Source organism: Molossus molossus, unplaced genomic scaffold (genome assembly GCF_014108415.1).
Source record: "Molossus molossus isolate mMolMol1 unplaced genomic scaffold, mMolMol1.p scaffold_m16_p_8, whole genome shotgun sequence".
Taxonomy (NCBI): Eukaryota; Metazoa; Chordata; class Mammalia; order Chiroptera; family Molossidae; genus Molossus; species Molossus molossus.
In genome coordinates this window covers 104,801,108-104,828,931 of record NW_023425402.1, presented here as the reverse complement: position 1 = coordinate 104,828,931, position 27,824 = coordinate 104,801,108, and the positions used below count along the sequence as shown (strand labels likewise).

The 27,824-nt window shown below is 42.5% G+C and overlaps 1 protein-coding gene across 2 annotated transcripts in view; it reads left to right on the top strand.

Annotated features, from left to right (window-relative positions):
* The first annotated feature begins 2,702 nt into the window (after positions 1-2,702).
* Positions 2,703-27,824, top strand: part of TMEM242 (transmembrane protein 242) — a 37,178-nt gene continuing 12,056 nt past the window's right edge. The window contains exons 1-3 of one of the 2 annotated variants that reach the window (XM_036249424.1): positions 2,703-2,820; positions 9,092-9,192; positions 14,829-14,966. In XM_036249424.1, coding sequence (XP_036105317.1) covers positions 2,763-2,820; positions 9,092-9,192; positions 14,829-14,966 — 297 coding nt within the window. In that variant the 5' untranslated portion in view covers positions 2,703-2,762. Of the gene's footprint in view, positions 2,821-8,018; positions 8,121-9,091; positions 9,193-14,828; positions 14,967-27,824 lie in introns of those variants that run through there. The other variant, XM_036249423.1, reaches the window with a different exon arrangement.

Genomic DNA, 27,824 nt, shown 5'->3' with positions numbered 1-27,824 from the left:
CTTTTTCAAGATTGCTGTGGCTATTCGGGGTCTTTTTTGGTTCCATATGAACTTTTGAAGTATTTGTTCTAGTTCTATGAAATATGTCGTTGGTATTTTGATGGGGATTGCATTGAATCTATAGATTGCTTTGGGTAGTATGGACATTTTAATTATGTTAATTCTTCCAATCCATGAACAGGGTATGTGCTTCCACTTTTTTATATCTTCTTCTATTTCTTTTTTCAATGACCTGTAGTTTTCTGCAAATAGGTCCTTTACTTCTTTGGTTAAGTTTATTCCTAGGTATCATAATTTTTTTGGAGCGATGGTAAATGGGATTGTTTTTTCAGTTTCTCTTTCTGTGAGTTCATCATTGATGTACAAGAATGCCGTCGATTTCTTGACGTTAATTTTGTATCCTGCTACTTTGCCAAATTCATTTATTAAGTCTAATAGATTTTTGATGGAGTCTTTAGGGTTTTCTATGTACAATATCATGTCATCTGCAAATAATGACAGTTTCACTTCCTCCTTTCCAATTTGGATCTCTTTTATTTTTTCTTCATGTCTGATTGCTGTGGCTAAGACTTCCAGTACAATGTTAAATAAGAGTGGCGAAAGTGGACATCCCTGTCTTGTTCCTGTTCTTAATGGAAATGTTTTTAGTTTCTGCCCATTGAGTATGATGTTGGCTGTAGGTCTTTCATATATGGCCTTTATTATGTCGAGATATGATCCCTCTATTCCTACATTGCAGAGCGTTTTTATCAGAAATGGATGCTGGATTTTGTCGAATGCTTTTTCAGCATCTATTGATATGATCATGTGGTTTTTAGTCTTCATTTTGTTTATGTGGTGTATCACATTTATTGATTTGCGAATATTGTACCAGCCTTGCATCCCTGGAATGAATCCCACTTGGTCATGGTGAATAATTTTTTTGATGTATTTCTGGATCCGATTTGCTAATATTTTGTTCAGGGTTTTGGCGTCTATGTTCATCAGGGATATTGGCCTGTAGTTTTCTTTCTTCATAGTGTCTTTTTCTGGTTTTGGAATTAGAATTATGCTGGCCTCATAGAACGTGTTTGGAAGTCTTCCTTCTTCTTGAATTTTTTGAAATAGTTTGAGGAGAATGGGTGTTAGTTCTTTTTTGAATGTTCGGTAAAACTCCCCTGTGAAACCATCTGGGCCTGGGCTTTTGTTTGCTGGGAGAGTCTTGATTACCTCTTCAATTTCCTTAGTTGTTATTGGTCTGTTCAAGTTTTCTATCTCTTCCGGGAATAGTTTTGGGAGACTGTGTGTTTCTAGAAATTTGTCCATTTCGCTGAGATTGTCGAATTTGTTGCCATATAGTTGTTCATAGTAGTTGTTAATGATCTTTTGTATTTCCGTGGTGTTGGTTGTTACTTCTCCTCTTTCATTTCTGATTTTGTGTATTTGGGTTCTCTCTCTTTGTTTCTTGGTGAGTCTAGCTAAGGGTCCATCAATCTTGTTTATCTTTTCGAAAAACCAGCTCTTTGTCTCATTGATCCTTTGAATTGTTTTTTTGGTCTCTATGTCATTTATTTCTGCTCTGATCTTTACTATTTCCTTCCTTCTACTTGCTCTGGGGTTTTCTTTTTGTTTGCTTTCTAATTCTTTAAGTTGTGAGGTTAGACAGTCAATTTGAAATTTTTCTTGTTTTTTGAGGTAGGCCTGTAGTGCTATGAACTTCCCTCTCAGAACTGTTTTCGCTGCATCCCATAGATTTTGTGTTGTTGTGTGTTCATTTTCATTGGTTTCCAGGAAGTTTTTAATTTCTTCCTTGATCTCCTCGGTGACCCATTCATTGTTTAATAACATGCTATTTAGCCTCCATGTGTTGAAATGTCTTTGCATGTTCTTGTTGCAATTGATTTCTAGTTTCATGCCATTGTGATCTGAGAAGATGCTTGATATGATTTCAATCTTCTTGAACTTGTAGAGATTTAGTTTGTGTCCTATCATGTGGTCTATCTTTGAGAATGTCCCATGTACACTTGAGAAGAATGTGTATTCTGTAGTTTTGGGGTGTAATTCTCTGTAGATATCTATTAAATCCATTTGGCCGAGGACATTTTTTCATTCTTTGTTTAGATAGAGTGGGAGGGAGAGAGAGGAAGAGAGAGAGAGAAACATCGATGTGAAAGGGACACATCGAGTGGCTGCCACCCTCATGACCCAACCGGGGCCGGGGACAAACTGCAACCGAGGTATGTGCCCTTAGTTGGAACCGAACCCTGGCCTCTCTGGACTGCAGGCCGACACTCCAACCACTGAGCCAAACCGGCCAGGGCAACTGTAGACATTTCTTTTGTAATGCAGAGAGAAATAGCTGTTCAGCCAAAATTATAAAAAATTGCCCAAAGGCTATGTCTATACGTTTTTAAGTAAAGGGAATTCGAGTGGTTTGAGATGCTGGCACCCTTCAGAAGCACTTTCGGACTTATTCTCTGGATTCCAGAGGCACTTTGAATCTATACACACTTCACTTACCATCCAAGGGTTCCGACTCCAGCCGGGAAGCTTTAGAATTTTTCTCAAGATTTGTTTTTCTGCCTCAGTACATTGAGGTACAAGACACACTCTCATCAGCTGGCATATTTTAAATTGGTTTCTAGCCTCTGAATATGAAGTTTTCAAATGTCATGTTTCCAACGTGGATTCTGCCCACATGCTGATTTTTTGTGAACCAGGAAAGGTGACCCTTCTTGGGGGCAGTGGCAGCCCCAAACTGGGCACAAGATTTGGTGAGCAGAATGCAGACTGGATTCCAGCCCTACCTGTCCCCCCAGACAGAGGACGTCCTGCGAATGAGTAAGTTACACCACTAAAGTAGGGTCCCAATCTGCTTCCCTCCCTCTCCTCCAGCCCCCCACCCCTGTAGGGCTGAACCGAGTGCCACCTGCAGACCCAGCCTTCATCCTGACCCGAATCAGGCTCTGTCTGTGGACCTTGCTACTCACCTTAGTTACTGACAGCACCACAGCGCTCCGAGTCTGGTAACTGGGCTCCTGACCGTGGTCTCATGTTGGTGCCCTCAATATTTTCACTGGGTTTGTGCCTTCTCTGGATCAGTTACCATCTCCGGATCTGCAGCTCTGCGCAGGCTGGGATGCTGTTATCCGTGGTGAGTCTCTTGGTGATGCCGCCTTCCTGCCTGAAGTTGTGAACTCCCTCCTCTGCCCCGGATCCCGTGATGCCATGTTGCCTGTTTAGAAGTCCTTAAACTTCATCTCACAGCTAGACCACCTGGGCTGCAGCCCTCTCTTTCCATGACCCCAGGCTTGTGATTTGTCCCCCAGAACAAGCCTACTTGCTTCCAAGTCATTTGCCGGAGCCTCAGTTACGGAGCCTAATCTGGGCATGAACCCCTTGCCCACAGGCCCACTCTGAATTCTGAGACACGTCTGTCTAGGCTCAGCACAGACGCACACAGACCTCTCTCCTAGGCCCTCTCTGCCTACATGGGCAGTAACAGTTGATGTTCAGAAAAGTGACCTGAAGCACTGCAGATTTCATAAAAAAGAAAAAAAATGTTGCTTTCGTCCACATTTTACTTATTAACACAGAAAGTAGAACAAATACTTTTAGGAAGAATATCAACCACAAAGGTTGAAATACAAAGGATGCTTTGATAAAATTCTCACTTACTTGGAAAAGCAAGGTCATGGAATTATAAGCACAGCAAGCCGAGGGCTGTGCCCCTTCACTTCAACCACACTAAAGCCAGTGTCCAGGACCACAGTAGGTTCTCAGTTAACATTTGCTGAATGAATGAAAACATCAGTCAATCTAAACACAGTATTTAATCATGAAAGATTCATTAGTTTAGATAGTCACTCTTTCATCATACCTATTATTAGTCATATACAGTTTTTAGTCATTTTGTAGTTTATAATTTTAATATATCAGAATAGAAGATAATTAATAAAAATAAACACACAATAAGTATTCATGATATAGTGGCTGACATCGTGATCATAATAGGAAATGTGAGTGAAACATGTGTCTGTGTCTGAAATCCTGGCAAGATGGTAATGTATAGGTGGAAATACATTCTAATTTTGGCAATGAAAAAGGGTTTTCTATGACTGGGAGACACACAGGACTAAGCATAATACTGCTATATATTGTCAGAATACTTAACAATTTCCAAAGTGCTCGGACATATGTAATCATATTTGATGTTCACAAGAAGATAGAAGAACATAGTTAAAGAAAATTATATGCATCCCTCTTTTATGAGAAAATATCTAGTGGCTTATGAAATACAACAGCTTTCAAAGTGATTTCTGTTTTATCATTAAAAGTAATGATTCAACTGATAGTATAGAACGAGATAGGAAAAGTACTCTCTGAAACAAAGAAAAATGGAAGGGAAGGAGCCCATAATGGCAACTTTCATATACTGTGATGAAGACAGACTTCTATTATTCAACCTGGGACAGTTATACCATTCTAAGAGATAAGTGATGAGTTGCTGGAAGTGAGTAATGAGACTCAAGCTTTGGAAGTCTAGATTCAGCTCACTGAAGAGGAATGATTACCACGCTTACCATTTATATTGCATGTAGTGTATATCAAAGTAGCGATACCTCTGGGAACCTAGAGCAGCTATTCAGAAGAATTCAAGAGGCTACAAGAACAGCAAACTCTGTGTGTGTGTGCGCGTGTGTGTGCAAATTCCACATGGGTTCTCGGCCAGCCCAGTGTCCTTTCTTACAACTAATCAAAATTATACCTATTTTTTGTCAGATCAGCAAGAAATATATTTTTTGGTGTGCCGCAGAATTTTAGTAATTAATTTATGTGTTTGCCATGAGATGAAAAGGTTGAAAATCGCTGAATTAGCAAGTTTCACCTCCCCACTTCTTCAAGTTAGCCTCTGTTAATAATTCAGTGTAAAGTCCAGCAGGTCTTTTCTTCTAGGCACACACTTAATTAGCCAATAACTTTGAAAGATCTCTGCACTATATTTTGACTACTATCTTGTATCAAGCAGTAGGGAGAAGAATGCCCAATATGTGACTCTTGTCAGATCTAAAAAATAGGTCAGCCTCATAGTTTAAGCAAAGAGAAATTGAAGCTCCAAAAACATGTTTTAAAAATGGATGGAAGAACCCTGGCCGGTTTGGCTCAGCGGTTAGAGCGTCGGCCTGCGGTCCAGAGAGACCCGGGTTCGGTTCCCGCTAAGGGCACGTACTTCGGTTGCAGTTTGTCCCCGGCCCTGGTTGGTCGTGCGGTGGCAGCCACTCGATGTGTCCCTTCACGTCGATGTTTCTCTCTCTCTCTCTCTTCCTCTCTCTCCCTCCCGCTCTGTCTGTACAAAAAATGGAAAAATGTCCTCGGGTGAGGATAAAAAAATAAATAAATAAAAATAAATAAATAAATAAAATGGATGGAAGAAAAGCCATCAGTGTTTGGAACTAGCTAGAGTGAGGGCTACTCGAATTCTGGGAATTTGAACACTTGCAGGTTTATGGTTGTCAAAATTTGAAATCAAATCTGCTGAGGCCAAAATGTTTGAAATAACAATGTGGTCAGACACATCTCTGGTGTGGACTTCAGCTGACTAAAACAAACACCAAAATAGCAACACAGTCTGTCTCAGAGAATCTTGCTTTCCCAGCAGCCCCTTTGGCTTGCAAGAAATTTCTATTACAGTTTCCTAACGGAGAATCATGCTTCCACTGAAATGACAGTCCTGCTCGAACTGCATGGAGCGCCGAAGTTCCACAACTTTTGAGCACTGGTCTCCACACTTGGAAATGCTTGTGTTATTGTTTCAGAACCGGTGTCCCTGTCTGCCAGAGGCTGTGCTCCAAATGTTTCCATGTCACCTATTTGGAGCTTGTATCATGCATTGCTATAGAAACAGTCTATGTGGGATTTGGGGGTTCCTTAAATAGGCCAGATCATCAGATGGCATCTGATATACCTACTTGTGTGCAATGTAGAAATATGAGACCTTGGGTAACATTGCCTTTAAAATATGTTTTCTTTAAGCATTCTAACTTGGGATGCCTGGAATGTGGTTCTAATCTCAGGGTCAGGAAGTCTCTGGCCTTGTGCCTTGCAGGTTTCCCAGGTCCTGGAATCACCATCACTGAGGACCTGGGACAGAGCAAGTGGCAGGAGCCTGGGGCAAGTGAGGAATGGGGTTATACTTTCCCATAAGCATGCTCTGTCCAAGGAGCTCTCAGCCCCTCCTCCTCAGGGGATGTATCTGAGGAGGATCCTCAAAACACAAATTGCTCACCTAAAGCAAAGATTACCCATTGGTTTGCTCTAAGTGCCTCCTCTATGTCCGTATTCCAGGAAAGTAGCAAGGAGTAAAACTGTCCTTTACCTTGGGGAGTTAGAATGAAGGTAGAAATTTGTGGGCTGCATCCTCAGGCATAAAAGCAGGGTTTCTAGTTACTGTCTCAAAATAAAGACAGACTGTAGAGTGCAGGATGCTGTTCTGTCCCCAGATTTAAAGATGTTATTATCTCTCTCTCCTGTTTCTTTCAGCAAGTAGTAATAAAATCCTTTAAATAAAAAATGTCTGTGCTTTCTGGGTAGACAGCAAAGAGGAGGTGAGTGGAGACAGGCTGCACGTTTTCTCTCTAAGTGTTAGAGTGGATTGTAGGAGTTGTACCAGTAAGAATGTGGCAGAGAGAAGGCATCTCACTGGAACCAGCAGCGTGGGCATCACCTGGGAACTTATTAGATGAAAAAGTTCTCAGGCCCCCTAACCTAACTGAATAAAGAATTCTGGGAGTGAGGCCTGGCCAGTTGTGGTCAACAAGCCCTTCCAGGCAACTTCAATGACCAAAGTCCAGTTTGAGGACCACTGGGCAGTGGGTAAGGACTCTAACAGAGCTGCTTTTAAATCCTGTCTCTGCCATTTAACAGCTGAGTTGAGCAAGTTAATCTCTTGCTCAATAGCGAGCGATTTAGGCTCAATAGTGAGCCTAAATAACCCAACCAAATTCACATAGCTCAAAAGTGGTTTAGGACCTGAGCCCAGGTTTGAGCTATTAATTGCACTGAACTGATAAAACAAAAAAAAATGATGCACTTATTTACTCATTCATCCAACATTCATTCAATATGCGTGATTAGGTAATACACTGAGAGGTGGGGAATGTGAAAATGAGTAAAGAGCTCCATCCCCAAACTTCAAGAAGTTCATGAGGTTTTTTTTTGGCTCAGAATGAACAAATGACAGATCTCCTCATTTTAAAAGATGATGTTATGTGTGTGATTTTGAGAGAATGAAAAGATTGTCTATGACTCCTTTGATCAGCCATTGACAGAACCCGCCAGCGCTGGCAAATGAGCGCAGGCCTGTCTGCCGGTCGCCAGCGTTTCCAGGCCGGACCAGCTTAAGGGCAGCCTTGAACCCTCCCAGTGGGCCCCCTGCTCTCCCTGCTGGGTTGTACCCTGCACTTCAGTTCAGCTATGATAGTATTCACTGCCCTCCGTAGGCGGATCCATCAAAACCGTAGGGAAGGCGGCGCAGCACCAAGAGCTGGCCGGCCGACGCTCTTCCAGGGGCAGAACCTGTCACTTGGGAAATTTCCCAGAAAAATGACAGAGAAAAGACTGAGGCCAGCTCCTTAGAATCGAGAGCTGTTAGCGCTGGCCAAACCCTGTAGGAGCTCCAGGGTCTCGGCCAGGCAGTCTCCGGGCTTCTGGGGCCATCGGTGACCCCCGCCCCTCCCCGCTGCCTCCCCGAGTCGGGCTGACCATTGCTCAAGCGGACAAGTCCAAGTGCAGCGATCATCACCTTGGAGCAGCCAGTGATCCTCCCCGGGGGCCGGCCTTGGCGGACACCCCCCGGGCCGGGCTGGGACACCGCGGCCTCCGCCACACCCCCGACCCCGGGCCGGGGAGGAGAGCGTGCGGGACAGCGGCTGGTCTCCGGACTGATATTCAGGTTGCACAGGGGCAGGCGGGAGCGGAACCTTTCTCCTCGGCCACTTGTCGCTTCCACCCGGGCCCGTTGAGGGCGGGCCTGGCGTGGAGGCTCCACCCAAACATGGCGCCCGTGGGCCCTGAGCCGGGGCAGCGGTCGTCTGGGCTGGAGGCCCCGGGACCCCTCGAGGACCGGCTTTTCCTGGTGAAAGGTGTGGTGTGGTGAGCAGCGGGATAGGGGCGAGCTCACCCCGGGCCCTGCCTCGCTGGATCGGGCGTTTCCACCTACACCTGCCCTGCGCGACCTGCGCCGGGGTTTGCCCGAGTTTAGCCCGCGGTCCGGCCCGGGTCCGTGGCCGAGCGGGGCTGGTTCGCGCGCTGTTCTGTGTGCTGCATCGCCCCGTCCCTCCGCGGGTGCTCTCGTGCCCCCTTTTCTTTAAACCTGTAGAACTAAACATTTTTTCATTTTGATGAAAATTATTGGGGTGACATTGGTTAATAAAATTATATGGGGTTCAGGTGTACATTTGTATAATACATGATCTGCATATTGCATTGTGTGCTCCCCACCCAAGGGCTAGTCTCCTTCCTCACTATATATTTGACCCCCTTTACTCTTCACTATCCCCCACCGTCCTTCCCTCGCGGTCACCATCTGAGCTCTGTGTCCGTGAGTTTTTGTCTTGTTTGTTCATTTGTTGCTTTCAGTTTTATACCACACAGATGCATGAAATCATATGGTTCTTGATTTTTTTTTCTGTCTGACTTAATTCGCTTAGCATGATGTTCTCAAGATCCATCTGTCCCAGTAAGGGTCCCTGTATCCATTCTCTGCACTTGGGAATGATAGAATGACCTCAGGAAACAGAGGTCATGAGGTCAGGAAGGTTTCACAGCCCCTATCATTTACCTTTGGCAAGAGCTGCTGGAATTTCAAAATTGATTTTGACTGTAATTTAAGTAGTGCCTGAAATATACTTGTGCACATCTTTTTAACGGCAGGTCTCTCTCTCTCCCCCTCCCTCCCTCCTTTCCCTCCCTCCCTCCCTCCCTACTTTCCCTCCCTCCCTCTTTTCCTTTCCTTCCTCCTTCCCTTCCCTCCCTCCTTTCATTCCCTTCCCTCCCTCCCCTCCCCTCTCCTTTCTCCCCATCCTCCACATCCTATCCCCAAAACCTTCGGCAGGTGGACTTTTCCTAGGTACTGTTGCTGCAGCCGGAATGCTAGCTGGATTTGTTACAACATTATCATTGGCTAAAAAGAGAAGCCCAGAATGGTTTAATAAGGTTTGTGATACTGAAATCTATTCATAGCATTGTTATTGTTTACAACTTAATAGCAGCTGTTTTGCATAGGAAAAATAAAGAAAATGTCGATGGCCTTTTATAGTGCATTTAGAAGTAAACCTATATACACCTCATAGCTTCAAGAAGTGCACAAATTAGTCAACAGTCTTTATTTTCATTTAAAAAGAGGTACTTAATTATATGATTTCTTAACTTTTAGCAGACAAGACTTTGAAAGCTCATCCAGTACATTTTCTATTCACAACATGACTTTATTTTTTTTAATTAATTAATTTATTTTTGTTCAGATGTTTCTCCTTTTCCCCCCCACTGATTCCCCCCTCCTCCTCCCTCCCCGCCCTGTCCCCAGCTTTGTTGTCCATGTCCATTGTTCATGCATACATGCATATACGTTCTGTGGTTTATCTTTCCCCCACCACCCCATCTTCTGGGGATTGTCAGTCTGTACCCCACTTCCATGTCTTTGGGACTACCCCATTCCTCAGACTGTTATGTTCATTATATTCCACAAATAAGTGAGATCATATGATACTTGTCTTTCTCTGTTTGGCTTGTTTCTCTTAGGATAATACTTTCCAGGTCCCTCCATGTCGTCCCAAAGGATAAGAGGTCTTTCTTACAGCTGCATAGTACTCCATTCACAACATAACTTTAGATCTAAATCTAGGTAATTCACTGTCAGTTGTAAGAGACCCCAATGTTTTATGTATCACTAAGAAAGAAAAAGTAGTGCCAATTAAATTCTTGATGCAATACTGATTGCAAGAGGCATTTCTATCTCAGAGATGTTAAAATGTTGAAATAAAGTGCATCTTAGAATTGATGAAAAACATATCAGCTCCTTGAATTCAGAGATATACATGCTTATGCATTGCTGCAGCTCTCCTCTAGAAAAGTGCCTGGCACACAGTAGGTGCTCCGTAAATTTTAATTGAATGACTATAACGTGCTTAAGACAGAAAATCCTTACTCCAAGAGCAAGATTGAGCAATCACTGTTGTGATCATATATAGCTAGCTTACTTACCTAGTTGATGAGAAATTTTCTTTACATTTGCTTGTAGTTATTTGTTCTTATGTATTGTTCTGTCTCTGCCCTCCCCTGGTTTGTTTATCTATTACTTGGGCCCTTTTATGTGATAGGCATTGTGCTAGCTAGCTATAAGAGATACAAAAATGAAGAAAACATATCTGCCCTTCAGGAGTCTAGCTTTGGTGTGAGAGACAGATATTAAACAAAATTCACATAAATAACTACATAATTACGATTTGATATTTGCTCTAGAAGAAGAGTGTTATGTAAAAATATCATAAACCAGTTGAATCCCTTTCTACTTCTATGTATCTTTAATAACCTATTAACCATACTTAAGCCTTATGAATACTGTAATTGCGAGAGACCACATTTAAAGTGTATCTGGCCCTGGCCAGTTTGGTTCAGTGGTTAGAGCTTTGGCCCGTGGACCAAAGAGTCACAGGTTTGATTCTGGCCAGGGGCATGTACCTCAGTTGCAGTTCGTCCCTGGCCCTGGTTGGGGTCTTGCAGGAGGCAACCAATCCATGTGTCTCTCTCACATCGATGTTTCTCTCTCTCTCTCTCTCTCTCCCGCCTCTCCACTCTAAAGATAAATGGGAAAAAAACATCCTTGGGTGAGGATTAAAAAAAAAAAATTAAAAATTAAAGTGTATCTGGGTCCTCTTCTGAATACTCAGGGTTTATATAGAACTTTCCAAATTACTCCTATAAACCTCATAGTTATTTCTACCTATATTACAGAATATTTTCAGAGTGGAAATATATCTTGTGGCAGAAATAAGTCAAACCTAACTGATAGTGGTGCTTTAATAGTGGAGTTTGGGTTGATTTCTAAGCTTACGTTTCCACATTAACCTTTAGGTCACAGGTCTTTGTGAGAAGCTGATGAAAACTAGGAGTTTTCTCTCAAGATGAGAAGCACATACAGGTGTTCACAGCTTCACTTTGATTTTGTGGTTTAAGATTTGATTATCACACTTGCCCTTTATGGTTTTCAAACTGTGGTCCACAGAGCCCTGGGGATCATTGAGACCCTTTTGGGGTCTGTAGAGTCAACACTTCATAATAATACTATGATTTTTGCGCTGATGGTATTGGAGCAAAGGGAGCGGGGGAGGATGGCTGGTGCCTTGGTGTAATCAAGGCAGTGGCCCCACACTGTACTAACAGCCATTGTGTTCTTCACTACTGTGCACCTACAGTTTTAAAAAACCATCATTTTATAAGAATGTCCTTGTTGAAGCAGTAAATTTATTTTATTAAATCTTAACTCTTGAACATACTTCTTTAATATTCTCTGTGAAGTAATGGAAGGTACATATAAAACTTTATATCAAAATAAGATGTTTTTCTCAAGGAAAAGCAATTGAGTTGCATGATGAACTAACTGCTTTTTTTCATGGCATATGATTTTTACTTGAAATAAAAGCTGACAAACTGTAGTTATTCAGACATTTTCTTAAAAATGAACAAAATGGACCTGTCTCATCAAGCAAGCAATTGTCAGAATTTGCTGCCAATGATAAAATTTGAGCCTTCAAGTGAAAATTACGTTTCAGAAAACTTGCTTCTCCCTTTGTGAACTTGAGAGCTGCTCAATACTTAAAGGCTTTTCTGATGAGATTGTGATGATATTAATGAAGTGATTTTTTATTTTTTTATTTATTTATTTATTTTTATTTTTTTTTTATCCTCACACGAGGACATTTTTCCATTTTTTGTACAGATAGAGTGGGAGGGAGAGAGAGGAAGAGAGAGAGAGTGAGAGAAACATCAACGTGAAGGGACACATCGAGTGGCTGCCACCCGCACGACCAACCAGGGCCGGGGACAAACTGCAACCGAAGTACGTGCCCTTAGCGGGAACCGAACCTGGGTCTCTCTGGACCGCAGGTCGACGCTCTAACTGCTGAGCCAAACCGGCCAGGGCTGAAGTGATTTTTTAATGTTTAGCAAATGGTGTCAACATAGGAAAGATATGTGTAACTTGGTAAATCAATTTTCTGAATTATTATGATAAAAGTTTCATTCAAAGTACAAAATAGATGAATGGATTTTAGTGTAACAAAGTACAAAAAAATTTATTGATGTGATTTCACATTTCATATTGAAGCTAACCTTTAAGAAACTATTTGTCAAGTTTTGGTGTAATATCAAAGAATGAAGGCTATCAAAGTACACCTCCCATTTCCACCACATTTCTGTGCGAGGCTGGATTTTACTTCTGTCAGAAAGTATACTGCAACCCATTGAATTCAGAAATATATATGAAAATCCAACTGTCTTTTATTAAGCCAGACATTTAAAGGATTAACAGAAATGTAAAACATTGCCCTTTTTTTTGCACTAAATTTAATTTTGTTTGATAAGATTTTCAAAAATTTCTCTTCTTTATTGATTTTAGAGAGAGAGGAAGGAAGAGGGAGAGAGGGAGATAGAAACATCGATGAGAGAGAACATCGATTGGCCGCCTCCTACATGCTCTCTACTGGGGATTTGGCCCGCAACCTGGGCATGTGCCCTAACCACGAACTGAACCAGCAAGCTTTTGGTAGGTACATGGATCGATGCTCAACCACTGAGCTATACCGGCCAGGCAAGGGTTCTTTTTATATGTAGTTACCTTTTTTTTTTATCCTCACGTGAGGACATTTTTCCATTTTTTGTTTAGATAAAGTGGGAGGGAGAGAGAGGAAGAAAGAGAAAGAGAGAGAGAGAAACACTGAAGCGCAAAGGACATGGGGACACACTGCAACCGAGGCACGTACCCTTAGCAGGAACTGGACCCAGGTCTCTCTGGACCGCAGGCCGATGCTCTAACCACTGAGCCAAACCAGCCAAGGCCATAGTTACCTTTTTAACTCACGTGGGTTTATGTAGACTTAAAAATATATGTACATATATAATACATATATAATTTCTGTCCTACCCAGGGAAATAAGGAATTTTTAAAAACGTTTCTAATTGAGTTTTTTAGAGGAAGAGGAAGCAAGAGGGAGAGAGAGAAACATTGACATGAGAGGGAAACATTGATCGGGTCCCTCCTATACACCCCCTACCGGAGATCTGCAACCCAGGCATGTGCTCTGACTGAGAATTGAACCAGCATCCTTTTGGTACACAGACGATGCTTAACCAACTGAGTAACACTGGCCGTGGCGAAATAAGGAATTTTTAATTTAATTTTCTAAAATAAAATTTAGGTTAAAACACTTAAACCGACTCCAGTTTAATAATATTTGGTTAGTGGCACAGCTTCTAGATGAAAATTCAGGTCAGTTAGAACTTTGTGCACTTATGTGGGCTCTAGGGAACCACTGTGAAATTACAGCAACATGAGCCAAGGAGGAAGATGAGAGCATATTGTTTTTATTATAAGAAATGGCTAAAGAAAAATTTCTTGAAAATGTTGATGGGTCCACGGCATAGCTACAAAAAAGTGAGTCAGCAAATACTGAGTATGTACCAGGTCTAGGCATGGGCTAGGTACACGTGGGATACAGGTGAACAGTCCCTGTGTGCTATCAGTAACATTCACAATCACAAAATACACATGCAAAAGAACATGTATTAAGAAATGTGTTGAACAGTGTAAAAAAAATTATTCTAAAAAAGAAAAATAAATGGAAATACATTTCCAGGTGGAAGACAGGTTGATAATATGTTTGCTGTCATTGATCTTATTAGCTATTTAGTTTGATGTCATTCTAATGCAAATGTTAATGAATGGACATTTTCTCCAGTTATTTGGGGGTTGGAGAAATCTTGACAGAATGTTTTAGGATTTTTTTGGAAGAATTAATAGGCAAAAGCAGCAATGAAATTTTTGAAAAAAGTAATGTGCATGATGCACTTTCTGGATATCAGGACTTTTTATTCTATAATTAAATCTGTGTGATTCTGGCATAAAAATATAATAAAGTATTGGTACAAAAATGGCTTAGCAATAAACCTCTCTATAAGTTTCTCAAATAAATTGGGAGGAGAAGGATTAATCAATAGAGTAGGGCAGTTGCTAAGCTTTTGGGAAGTAAACTTCCTTGAGTGATCAGCTCCCATCAAAACCAAAATAAATACCAGATGAACTAAAAAGTTAGTGGTAAAAAGAAGAGACAATTTAAAAATAAAATTTCAGCTAATGGAAAAGAGACATGACTGTAACTTTAGGATAGGGGAAGTTTTAGTGAGCTTAAATGCATTAAAATGCATCTTTGACCAAAAACTAAAAAGTAAAATACAAGGAATTAAAGATAAACCAAACTGGAAAATTAGGATAGCACATTAAGTATAAGGCTGAAGAACATTAATATATAAAGAGAATATACAAATAAGAAAGCTGTCAGTGGGCAAATAACATGAATATACATTCAGAAGGCATAAACAAGCACTGGTTCATAACTTGGGAAAAGGTTCATTCTCACTAACATTTATGTAAACAGTTTTATATAAATTTCAAAGATTTCTTTTGGAGTATTTTTGTGTGTGTTTGCTTTTTTTTTACGGTAATTTTGAACCCTTCCCAAATATTTATTTTTTCTGGATTGTTGATTTTTAACCCAACCTTTCTGTCTTCGCTGCAGGGAAGTATGGCCACCGCTGCCCTGCCCGAGAGTGGGTCTGCCCTGGCCTTGCGCGCCCTGGGCTGGGGCTCCCTGTATGCGTGGTGTGGGGTTGGTGTGATCAGCTTTGCGGTCTGGAAGGCTTTAGGAGTTCACAGTGTAAGTAACTACAGTCCCCTAACTGGTATCTGGAATGTTTATTCTTCTTTCTGCGGGCCATATCTTCCTGATTCTCAAATCTGTGTACTTTGTTCACTGTCTTAGGAAGTGATGACAGAGAAGGTGACTAAATTCTTTCTAAAAACAAGGCAACTTCTCATTACTAGTAAATACTATTAGTCATTTAAATATTTGAAGGTGGTGAAACTTCAAATATAACTAAGTAATGACTAATTCATAGCAGATGTTCTTTCTATATTAATTGGCACTAGCTACTTGTTCAGGGAAATTATTTCATTTGGAATAACTTTCTATGCTGTTTGACATCCTTATATATAAATATTCTTCAGCCCTGGCCAGTTTGGCTCAGCAGTTTGAGAACATCAGCCCACAGACCTAAGGGTCTTGGGTTTGATTCCCAGTCATGGGTATGTACCTGGGTTGTAGGTTCAATCCCCAGCCCGGTTGGGGTTATGTAGGAGGCAACTAATCGATGTGTCTCTCTCACATTGATGTTTCTCTCCCTCCCTCCATTCCACTCTATATAAAAACAAACAAATTGAAACCATTGTCACCCCAATAAATTCAATAAAATAAAATTTAAAATATATTCTTCTGAAATAATTAAAACCTTGTAAAATTATTTAAATTATTAATGTGTTGCCCGGCCGGTGCGGCTCAGTGGTTGAGCGTTGACCCATGCACTAAGAGGTTGCCAGTTCGATTCCCGGTTAGGGCACATGCCCAGGTTGTGGGCCAAATCCCCAGTGGGGGGCATGTAGGAGGTGGCCAATCCATGTCCTCTCTCATCGATGTTTTTATCTCTTCCTTTCTCTCTAAAATCAATAAAGGAAAAAAATTATTGATGTGTTTACATTTTATGGGGGAAAAATCCAAAAAGCCTGTGTATGTATGTGTGTAATTTAGCCTCCAAGCAAAAAGCTCTCCATTCAGAATGACTGTCTTCTTTTCGATTAAACTACCAGTAGGGAGTTCTGTGGCCCACACTCCGTGACAGGAGGGAATGGTGGTGGTGAAGCAGTTGGCAGCAGTGGAGCTGATGAAAAGAGGCTCTGGATAGATTTTGAAGGTAGAGTCAACAAGGATTTGTTAGGTTGGGTGCAAAAGGTGTGAGAAAACGTGAACTCAAAACTGTCCCCAAGGCTCTTGGCCTGAGCAACGGGAACGTGGATGGGGACCAGTGTGCAGGGGCAGGTGCTGGGGGTTAAGTCAGGAGCTCAATCTGGGACTTGTCAGTTTGAGACATGTTAGATAGCCTAGTGGAGAGTCAAGTAAGCAGTTGGCTATAGAAGGCTGGAATTCAGGGGAGAGGCGAGGACAGACATTTGCAGCTCGTCAGTGTATATTGATAGTCCTCAAAGCTACGAGACCAGATGTCCGCACTGAGGCAGTGCGGGTCGAGCTGTCTGAGGAAGGAAGGAACTCTAAACTGAGGTTTAAAGGTTGGGGAATGAGAACAGTAGCAAATGAGATTTCCACAGTGCAGAGGTAGGAAAACCAGGAGAATGGTGACTCGGGTGCCAGGTGAAGAGGACCTTCCAAGGAGGTGTGCGCTGGGGATAAGTCCGGGAGGTGAGCACTGGCGCCCACCGAGCCAGCCCGGGCAGTCCTCGATGGGCCGGCCCCAGCGGGGTGGATCCGGGAGGGCGTGGAGGACGCAGATTGGAGGCAGTGTGTGTAAGCAAGCCTGGAGTTTTGCTGTGAAGGGAAAGAAAGAAGTGGGCTCATCGTTAGAAGGGGAAGTTGGGGTAGAGAATGTGTGTTTATTTTTTAAGTTGGGAGAATTAACAGTACGTATGCATGCTGATGGGAGTGATTCCGTGGAGTCATAGATGTTATTTATTATTATTATTACTGGCAGTATAGAGTTTTTTACATTTGGCCTAATCTTAACTAAACATAGACGTTTTTGTACTTTTCACTGAAAATATACCAATAGACAAACAGATGTTGCTTTTCTCCTAGTCTGACTAACCTTTTTTTTAAGTAACTGTGCTGGCAAATTTTCAAACAGCAACAAAATTAGGTTATTTAAGTTAAATGATGTACTTGAGAACTAGGGCTTCATGGGCTAGCCTGTGCTATTCTAGTTTCTAGAATGTGCTTCTTTGCTGTATGGGACTGCTAAGAGGATTATAGCCTAAATGAAATATTTGGGGGAGAAATATTTGTTTTGGATTGGCACTATTGAACCTAAGGGTACTTGGCCTCCTTTTACGTTGCATCCTAATGTGCTGAAAGAGTGAGCCTGCGGTACATCCCTATGTGCAGGTCACTGAGCTCACAGAGAAAGGAATCACTATTACTTTGTCAAGGGTACAGCTTTTGAAAGCAGTAGTGTTTATTGATTTGTTCATCTAGAAGACATTTGTGGGCCTACCCTGAGCCAGGCACTGTGCTAAGACAGGGCTCCCCAGTAGACTTAGTATGAACAGCTTAGGCTATATAAGACGACTTTTTACGCAAATTCTTATCAGATGACCCTGCCCTGAGGCTTGTGGAGAGCAAGGTGGTATATTTCAGCTCTGCATTTAGAGAGTTTTGATTAAAACTGTGAGGTTGCCCACAGAAAAGTCCAGTGATGAACTCACTATTCACTGCCTCTTACTGGGAGTGTCATCTCTCTGTGACTAAGGAGGACAGACGGTCTCAGCTGGAGAATGTCGGACAGAAGTGGTGCAGGTCTATGCACTCAGCACACAACTGAGAGGGTTGTTCTGGGTCAGAGTCATTTTCATGTCTAATGATGGTTGGTAGCTGCCTTCGTTGTACTAACTCTTTACTATTAACCCAGTTTTTTAAAAAAGGGATGCCATCTAATGGCTGACCCAGACAGAGCAGCTTGCATGCCCTGTTTTAACTCACAGCTACATCTGCTGGCCTGAGAGGGAACATGTAGAAAATGCATCACGTGAAGCTCTTCAGTGTCTTAGAAATATTTTTAATTTACTTTTTGTCGATTCATAATTAGTGTGCAATTTCATTTCACATAGAATATGTATCAAGTAGAAATAGAATTTGTATTTTACACAATGGTCTATCATTTAATCAGAGGTTCCAAAAAAGGAAGCTAGTGGAAGCTATTTGTCAGCAGACCCAACCAGGTCAGTGCACCCAGATTTAACATGGGACACTCCCTCCACCCTGCTGACCAGTCTTGGGCCACAAATATGGCCTGACTGCTCAGTATGGATTTATTAGTTGAATTATGATGTTTTATCATCGATTATGATTGAGGCAGATTAATTTTTTTTTTAATATATTTTTTTAATCCTCACCCGAGGACATTTTTTTCGTTTTTTGTTCAGATAGAGTGGGAGGGAGAGAGAGAGAGAGAGAAACATCGACGTGAAAGGGACACATCGAGTGGTTGCCACCCGCACGACCCAATCAGGGCTGGGGACAAACTGCAACTGAGGTACATGCCCTTAGCGGGAACCAAACCCTGGTCTCTCTGGATCGCAGGCTGATGCTCTAACCGCTGAGCCAAACCGGCTAGGGTGAGGCAGATTAATTTTTATCACAGTAACTTAACTGTGAAAAGAATGAACATATCCTGGCCGGTTTGGCTCAGCGGTTAGAGCGTTGGCCTGCGGACCGGAGAGTCCTGGGTTGGTTCCCATTGAGGGCACATACCTCGGCTGCAGTTTGTCCCCGGCCCCGGTTGGGGTCATGTGGATGGCAACCAGTCGATGTGTCTCTCTCACATTGATGTTTCTCTCTCTCTCTTTTCCCCTCTCTCTCCCTCCCGCTCTGTCTGAAGATGACTGCAAAAATGTCCTCGGGTGAAGATAAAAAAAAAAGAATAAACATTTATGATGGGTTTATGATCCTAGGAGACTGATATGTTCGGGCCAGGTGAGTGCCACTCTGGCACTGTGATTAGATTGTTTGATCAGGGCAGACAAGTTAGTTTAGAAAATAGTCGAGATCAGTGCTCTTTAGTCGATCAATAGGATCTTTAGTGACACCAGCTGGTAATCCTCCAGTTATCGAAAGAGAAAGCCATGCCACCTACAGCTAACTTATTGTTCCTCAAGGGCAATGACTTGGTTACTTTTTTTACCTTTTATTATATTGGGTATTAGTACTTGAAAGGGTTTCTGAAGAAGTTGAGCATATTTATAGCTAGATTCTCTTGTCTCCCCCTGCCCCTGAGAAGGAAAAACAATAGGTGTGTAAATAATTCCTGCTTAAATATGATTGGATAATACTTCATTTATGCCTGTGGACCCATATTCTACATTTGTTTCAAGTGAGGTTATAGCCTCAAAGTGCTGGTCAGAATTGCCCATTGCTAACATTTACTGTAGTTTGTATATCATATGTTCATGAACCTCAGTGTAGTTAGAATTTACTGATTATTTACAGTTGTTGCCCTCATAGGAATTAAAACCTCAAATAGTAATAAAACCACAAATGAAAACATTCTTAGTTATTGTGAAATACTTTAAATTGTCCAGAGATTTAAATTTAAAAATTAACTTACAAAGGGAGGTCTTTGATTTGTTTGTTTACCCTTTTGCCATGGGATAAGAGGACTTTATTTGTAGATATTGGTATTTATTTTTAAAGAAAAATATATTTTGGACCTATCTTTCTTTAAACAAAAATGGCTTTTTTTTTGGTAAAAATATGTATTCAGTGTTTAAAATAAAAGAATTAATTAGAAAATACAGTTACAAGAAATCTCACTGAGTTGTAGTCACCTGTTAGAGTAGAAACATCTTCGGACATTCTTCTCTAGGCACGGTCACATGATCGTACATAAATGTTATTTTACTTACTACTATGGAACCGTTTTCACTGAATAGTCCTAAGAATTCTTTGTACAGTAGAGTATATAAATCTCTATCACTTTTAATGGCGACATGGTGCTCTACCGTGTATTATAATTTACTTAATCATTCTTCTGCCAACAGTATCTAGACTGTAATTTTTCACTATTAAACACCATAGTGAACCTCCATAGGCATACACCTTTTTGTACTTTTCTTGATCAAGAAATTTGTCCTAAAGACAGAAGTTGTTATTGTTGAATCAAAGTGCATGTTAAAAATGCTTTTGATACCTGTTGCCTAACAGCCCTTCAGGAAAGTTGATACAATTTAGAAGAAATCAACAGTGCATGCAAGTTTTCTGGCACCCTTGCCACCGGAGGCTTCTATTACTCTGAAATATTTGCCAATCTGATAGACGGGAAGTGATGTCTTTCTTCCTTGGCTGCGTCTCTCCGAAGGCCCGGCGCTGTGGAGGCTTCTGTGGGAGTGTCTGTGGCTGGGGCCTTGCACTCTCTAGCCCCAGCCTTGCTCAGCTGCTGAGGCGGTGCTTTCCCGAGAGCCAAGGCTTCTTGTTCTTTGAAAAACAAGTAAAACACATATATTTTAAATATTTCTGTAAAAATTGTCATTTGATTTTTCTGTTCTAAGAAAGATCCTTTAAGACAAGTAATACTACACCTTTCCTCTAGGACAGTATTAGGTGCATGCTGATAAAATGTATTTTCTCCAGCTCTCTTTAATAGCTGCTCCTAGGCATATGTTTTATGTTAATATTAAGGTTCACATCTTAATGATTTTATGACCAACTTGAGGGCTTTTGCAAATTATAGTCAAATCTCTTTCTTTTGACTTTGCTAATTTCAGTTTTTACCAACATTCTGGTGTATCTCATGTTAAGTACATTTATTCTTACATTATTTCAGATGAAGCAGCATTGTAGAATGAATGCTGGAACCCCATATGTAAAATAAAACTATGGAGAAGCTTCAAAGTGTTTAGCTTCTAAGATATCTAAGAAGGAAATCGACTTCATGCTATGTGCTTTTCACTGGCTTAGGTCAGAGATCAAAAACAAATCTGAGTCTCCTGCAAATTGTTTAGCGGCAGCCACTCCTGAGTCATCTGCAGAAGTCCGAAAAGTAGCTGAAACATTTCCCTTCTGCGGCCTTGCCCAATCTAATCTCAGTGCTTCCAAAGATCTTGACCAGCTTCTGCCCCCAGGAAGCCAGCTTCAATTTCTTATTCTGATCACGATACGTCAGCAGACCCAGCCTTGCTTCCTCTTCCTAATGGTACTTACTGGAAGGCCCAGAACACAGAGTCATCATGATCTTGCAGAGACAGTTCCAGCTGTCAAGCTCTCAGGCCTTCAAATAGCTGAAGTACTGAGGAATATTTTCCTGCAGTCATTTTTCAGTTAATGGGAAGCGGCACTGTGCATCAGTTAGACCCAGGGCTGCAGTGACAGGGACATCGCTAACCCTGCTCCCATTCTCCTGCGCCTAATGGGCTTGGTGTCCCGGTGGTGAGAGGCACTCGATCGATGTAAATGTGGAGGAGCAATTTGGTGACAGAGAGACCGCATCACAGGGACTTTTGCTCAGTTTAAAAAGGGAGATAATGACATTTTTTTTCTGGGGCGGGGGAGACACCAGCTGTTTTGGCCTATTGCCAAGATAGCTCTTTAAAATCCCACCAGTTTCCTTTTATAAGTAAAATAGGGCCCCAGGCATTTTATAAAGTGAGAATGTGCAACAATTACTAAGAAAGATAAGCTCTGCTATAAAAATCTTGTTCCAAGGCCTGACACAAATCAGGCTTAATCACCTCGAGAATGTCCCCAGCCTGTTTCCCGGGAGGAAAGCTATCCTTGGTTTCACTTGGGTTTTCTTTTCTTTGTCCTTTTTTCTGACACTGAGTGTAGACAGTGGGAGGCAGGCGAGCAGGTCTCTAACTAAAGCATCCTGGTGTCCGATAGTCTCCACTTTCCCCTTAAGCTTTGTTTAAAAGGAACTGATTGTTGATTAGTGACTTTTGAATATCTAAAACTATGAAAAAATACTATATAAGTTGATATACTTTTTAATTATTATTCATTTACCCTATATCAGAAAATGGAAGTGTTCTCTCAAATTGAATTTTCCTGACTGAAATATTTCTAAGTTTAAGAAGGAAAAATTTTTAAATGGATTGTGTATCTTTCCACAACGTAAATTGTGCTGACCATAATTTCACTTTGTCTTGATGACTTATATCAGATATTGTTTGCTTCTTGTGCTCACAGTTTCTGGGTGTTTATAGTTCATTCCTTTGGTAATTTTTGGCGATCCTAGTTCGGCTGTTATTTTTCACTTCCCGGTATCCCATTTACTTCTGAAATGCTCCTGCCTTCCTTTGTGCATACTATGCTGAGAGTCCCGCCTTTGCCCTTGTCTTTTCTCCTTGTAAGTCCCATCCACTCGGGTGGCTTCGTCCACGTGAGGACAGCTGCCATGCCTGGTCTCCTGCCCAGACTCCTGACCTCCTGGCTCGTGGGCCTGCTGGACTGGATACTGGCGCATGGATACCCTCCGTGCATCACGTGTGATCCCATTGAACTGTCATTTCTTCCCAGCCTACTCCGGGATCAGGCCCAGTGAATAGCAGCAGCATCCACAGGGCTGCCTCTGGAGAAAAGCAGGATTCTACTCACGCTCTTTCTTGCCCCTGGCTGATTGGTCACCAACTCACTACTCCCCCATCCCCACAGCCACTATGTTTGGGAGCAGCTCCCTGCCCCATGATCATCACAACTGACCTCTGTTCTCCCTGCCCCTGCGGTGTCTCTACAAGCCTTTCTCCATGCCACAGAGGGAATGCCCTGGGCTTCACCTTCCCCAGACTTCCACCTGCATCTGCACCGCTCACTGCCTGCCTTCCTGTCCCGCTGGGTCAAATGCCCCGTGGCTCCCAAAGTGCAGCCCCCACCCCCTAGCCTGGGCATTTAGTCCCACCCCTGGCATCTGCCCAAGGACCTTGCCCCTGTATTTTCCTCCGCGGCAGCGTGTGGAGATGTGCTCTAGTTTCTGCACATGTAGAAATTCTCTCGCTATTCTTCATCCTCCTCCAGCTACCAGCCCATTTCTCTGCTGCCCTTCTTTGCAGAACAGCTTTCTCAAAAGAGCCACCAGGGTCGCTGTCTCACTGCCCCACCCCCATCTCCTCAGTCCAGTTTCTTTCCCAGCATTCCCTGAAACTGCTGGTGTCGGGGTTCCCAGTGTCCTCGTGGCCAGATCCAGGTCACATCTTTATCCTCTGCTGCTTGACCTCTCGAGCAGCATGTGACACGACGGAGCCTTCTCCCCTCCATGAAACACTGTTCTGGCTTCTGAGACACCTTCAAGCTCTGGCTGTTTTTCCTGTCTCCTTGGCTGGCTCCTCCCCTGGCCGACCACTAAACCTTAGCGCCCAGTGGCTTCCCCCCGACTCTCCCCTTCTCCATCCCGTGTGCTCCAGTCTAGGCCCTGGCACTGAAAGCAGCCTGGGCAGACAGTCTGGTGATGACTAAGTAGATGGCCCCAGCCTGACCTTCAGATCTGCCGCACCCACGCCTGCTGTGGATTGTCACTGTGTCACGGGCATGTCAGTGTCCTCCCCTCCTCCCCAGCTTGCTCCTCCCTTCCCTGTTCAGAAAGTGCCCCCCTCCCCCCCTGTTGTTCAAGCCAGAAACCCAGAGAGGATCAGCTTAGATTCTCATTTCCCTGCATTCCCTTCATCTCCGTGAGCTCGTCCTGCTTGTGGCTCTGCTACTGAACAGAGCCGGCTCCTTTCATCTCCAGCCGCCTCCTCCACCTTTGCCTCGTGTTTTGACATAGGTTCCTGTCTAGGAAACTGGCCTCTCCTTTATGTCCTCTAGAATTCTCCACATTTAAGACACTTTTTAAATGTCAGTTAGGTCATGTCATGCCTTTCTTTAAAACCCTGCAGTGACTCCCCCTGAAGTCCCAGAGGATGTGAGGGTGGCCTCCCCAGGTCATCTGGAACCACCACATTCACCTGCCCCCCCCCCCCGCCACGCCCACCAGCCTTAGCCCTGCTGTGGCCTCGCAGCTTTGCCCAGGAAAGCCCACCCCCAGGTCCTGGCATAGCTGGCTCTGTGTTGCCCTCCAGGGTTGCACCTCGCATTTATTCCACCTCCTCAGAGAAGATTCCCACGCCATCTGGTCTAAAGTAAAGTAGCCTCTTCACTCACATCACTTGGTTCCTCTCTGATACTATCCTATTTACTTTTCTTCACCGCACTTACTGCAAGATGAGATATTGGCCATTTTCTTGTTTTATCTGTCTTCACAAAAAGCATGCAAATTCTAAGAGTGGAGACCTCATTTATCTTGTTCATTGTTGTGTCCCCAGCACCTGTACCAGTGCCCAGCACAGAGGGGGTGTTTAGTTAGCGTCTGGTGAGGGAAATCTGATCACACTGCGTCTGTCATTTCAGTGGGTCCCGCTTCCCTTGAGAATAAAGTCCAAGTTTCTTGAAATGGTTTGAGTCCCTCTGTGATCTGGCCCCTGCCTATTCACAAACTCAGGGGTTCTCAACCAGGAGCAGTGTTGCCTCCCCCTGCCCCCGGAAGAACACATTTTGGCTATCATCACTGCAGGGGTGCTACTGGTATCTAGGGGATAGAGGCCAGGGATGTTGCTAAACATCCTACAGTGACAGGACAGGTCCACAAAGAATGATCTGGTTTGGAATGTCCTGTTGAGAGCCCAGCTGTGCTTTCCACAAGCCTCTGTCCCACCCAGATGTGGCCGTGCTCCTCCTGACCTCTGAGCCTGGGACTTGCTCGTCCCCCCAGAACACTCCTTCGTCTCCCTGCTGCTGACTCTGTTCTTTGCCCAGACAGAGTCCTGAGGCAAGTTAATTTTTAACCTTTACCACATGGAGTTGATCTTTGGCAGTTTTGAGTTCATAAAGGTAACTTCAGTTTCTACCTGAAATTGAAAGTAACAAAGATATTCTTCATGTCAATTGTTCTAGATGAATCAAGCTGTTAATACTGGAGACTACAGTACTACTTCTATTACTTAATCCACTGGCAGGAAATAAATGGGGTAATAAAACACCTGTGTAGTTAGGCCCTGTAGTTTCAGATTTCTCAATTTTTAGATAACAATTTGAGATGTTTACACACATACTAATGAATTTTAATTTTTTTTTTTTTTTTTAATCCTCACCCGAGGACATTTTTCCATTTTTTGTACAGATAGAGTGGGAGGGAGAGAGAGGAAGGGAGAGAGAGAGAGAGAAACATCGACGTGAAGGAACACATCGAGTGGCTGCCACCCGCACGACCAACCAGAGCCGGGGACAAACTGTAACCGAAGTACGTGCCCTTAGCGGGAACCGAACCCGGGTCTCTCCGGACCGCAGGCCGATGCTCTAACCGCTGAGCCAAACTAGCCAGGGCTTTAATTTGTTTTTTCTTTTGTGCCACATTAAAACACTTTCTCCCCTACCCCCCTTTTTGACTGGGAATCAAACTCTGGACCCTTTGGTCTGAGGGCTGATGCTCTAACCATTGAGCAAACTGGCCAGGGCTTCTACCCCACTTTTTTATGATTAATACAAGCAGCTCTTTCACAGTGCACCAAAAATTATTTGTAAGATGATGCCTTTAAAGAACAAAAAGGAGATTGGGTAATTTATTAGAGTTTGCCTATTCACATTATATGAGTTGAATACCAGAAATAGGAAGTTGATCCCAGTGTTAACTTTTGATTTGACAGTTTACTTTTATTCTGTTCAGGAGACAAAGCTCTGTGGTCCTGCTTTCATCCTTCCCCAGCATTGCTGCCAAAGGAAAATACTTTCAAGTGCTGGGATTTGTAAAGACCCCCCTCCCCAAAGAATTACATACTTATGTAGATTTTAGTATCTATGAGCAGTAGATTTGCAGCCCACTAATTTGTTTTAAAACTACATTAGCATTTTATAACTTTGAAATCACAAAGACCTTAAAAATAATTGTTTATATAATGTCCTACTTACATGCTGGTGAGTTTATAGGCTATTTTAGATCAGCTTATAATATTAATGAGCACTGTTCTCATTACTTTTGTGTGTGTGTGCGAATCATGAGTTTTGTGCATAAATTTATAAAGCTTTCCAAATAACAAAGCATTTAAATAACTTTAAAGGTTAAAAATATTATCTCTGCCATTGCATTTATTGTGTTCCTAGCACTGTAGAAATTGTATTCTCTCTCTTTTTTTTTTTTTTGTATGTTCTAACTTGGTAAATGTAGGTATTGGCTTTGAGAATAGTTAAGAAATCTTTAGCTTATCAATAGCTTTATCTGACATGTATACATCAGCCTTGCTAAGAAACCCCAAAGAGACACCTACCTACACATTTGCCTACCCTTCAGTGCCTTTCCACCTCTCTCTCACCTTTGAGCCCTCTAGCCTTACTTAACTCAGTTCTGTAGTTATTTACTTATTCTTTTCTACCAGAGACATTTTTACTGAACCCCTATTCATAGACCAAGCTCTGTTCTAGACAACAGGGATATGCTGGTAGATAAAAGGTGATCCCTTTTGGATTAAATTTAATTATGTGTCATAAATCCTATCATAGTGAGAGGTACAAAGTACTTTGGGGGAACAGGAGTTTAAAAAGTCAGTTCTGCTTGGGCATTGTAGACAACTTAGGAGAAGATTGAGTACAGACAGTCCCCAACTCAGGCGAGTTCAACTTTATGATAGTGCCAAAGTGATATGCATTCATTAGGAACTGTACTTCAAAATTTGAATTTTGATCTTTAAAAAATTTTTTAATTTTTCTATTGATTTTTAGAGAGAGAGGAAGGGAGAGGGAAAGAGATAGAAACATAGATGAGAGCCCTGGCCAGTTTGGTTCAGAGGTTAGCGCGTTGGCCCGCAGACCAAAGAGTCACGGGTTCAATTCTGGCCAGGGGTACGTACTTCAGTTGTGGTTCGTCTCTGGCCCTGATTGGGGTTGTGTGGGTGGCAACCAATCGATGTGTCTCTCTTACATCAATGTTTTTCTCTCTTCCTCCCTCTCTCCCTCTCTATCTGAAGATAAATATAAAAATACCCTCGAGTGAGGATACAAAAAAAAAAAAAGAAAAAGAAACATCAATGAGAGAGAACATTGATTGGCTGCCTCCTGCATGCCCCTCACTGGGGTGCCCCGACCAGGAATCGAACTGGCAACCTCTTGGTGCATGGGTCGACGCTCAACCACTGAGCCTCAATTTTGGCTAGGCTGAATTTTGATCTTTTTCCTGGGTTAGCACTGTGCAGTACAGTATTCTCTTGTGGTGCAGTACAGTGTCAGCGAGATGGCTTTGCCCAGCTGTAGCTAGTGTGTGTCCCAGCATGTTTTCGGTAGGCTAGACTAAGCCATGATCTCTGGCAGGTTAGGTATATTGAGTGCATTGTCCACTTAAGATATTTTCGGCATACAGTGGGTTTATCAGGACATACCAGTTGAGCAGCATTTGTACGTGGACTGGACTCCTAGAGAGAAAAAGAGCAGGGGGCTGGGGATGAGAGTCGGTGGAAAGAATAGAATGACTTCATTGTAATCATTCTTGGTCCAGAGACTTGGTGGTCATCTTCATTTCCTACTTCATCCTCGTGAGCAGTGTAACCAAAAGTACTGTGGTAGAATCCTTTCATCAGCTATGGTATTGTACTGCATTTTGATTAGATCATTTGAGTTAGGTTTTCCATTCAAAAGGAATAATAGGCGACCTAAGATGGAGGGTCATTAGGGTAGGGCATTGCCTAGTTATATTTGGCTTCCTATGTCTTTGAATAGACCTAACTCTGCTGTGGAGGTCACATACATTTTTCATTTTTCTTAGTTCTTTCTAACTTATCTCAAGACTTATTGTACATAAAAAACTGTTTTGTTTGAGGTATTTTATTTTGGAGTGTTATTTTTTTCTCAAAATTGATTTAGTTGTGGTTAAGGGGAAAAACTGAAGAGGCACCTCTCATGGAGACTCTTATTTCCAAAGAGGTTCAGACTCTACAAAGAAAATTA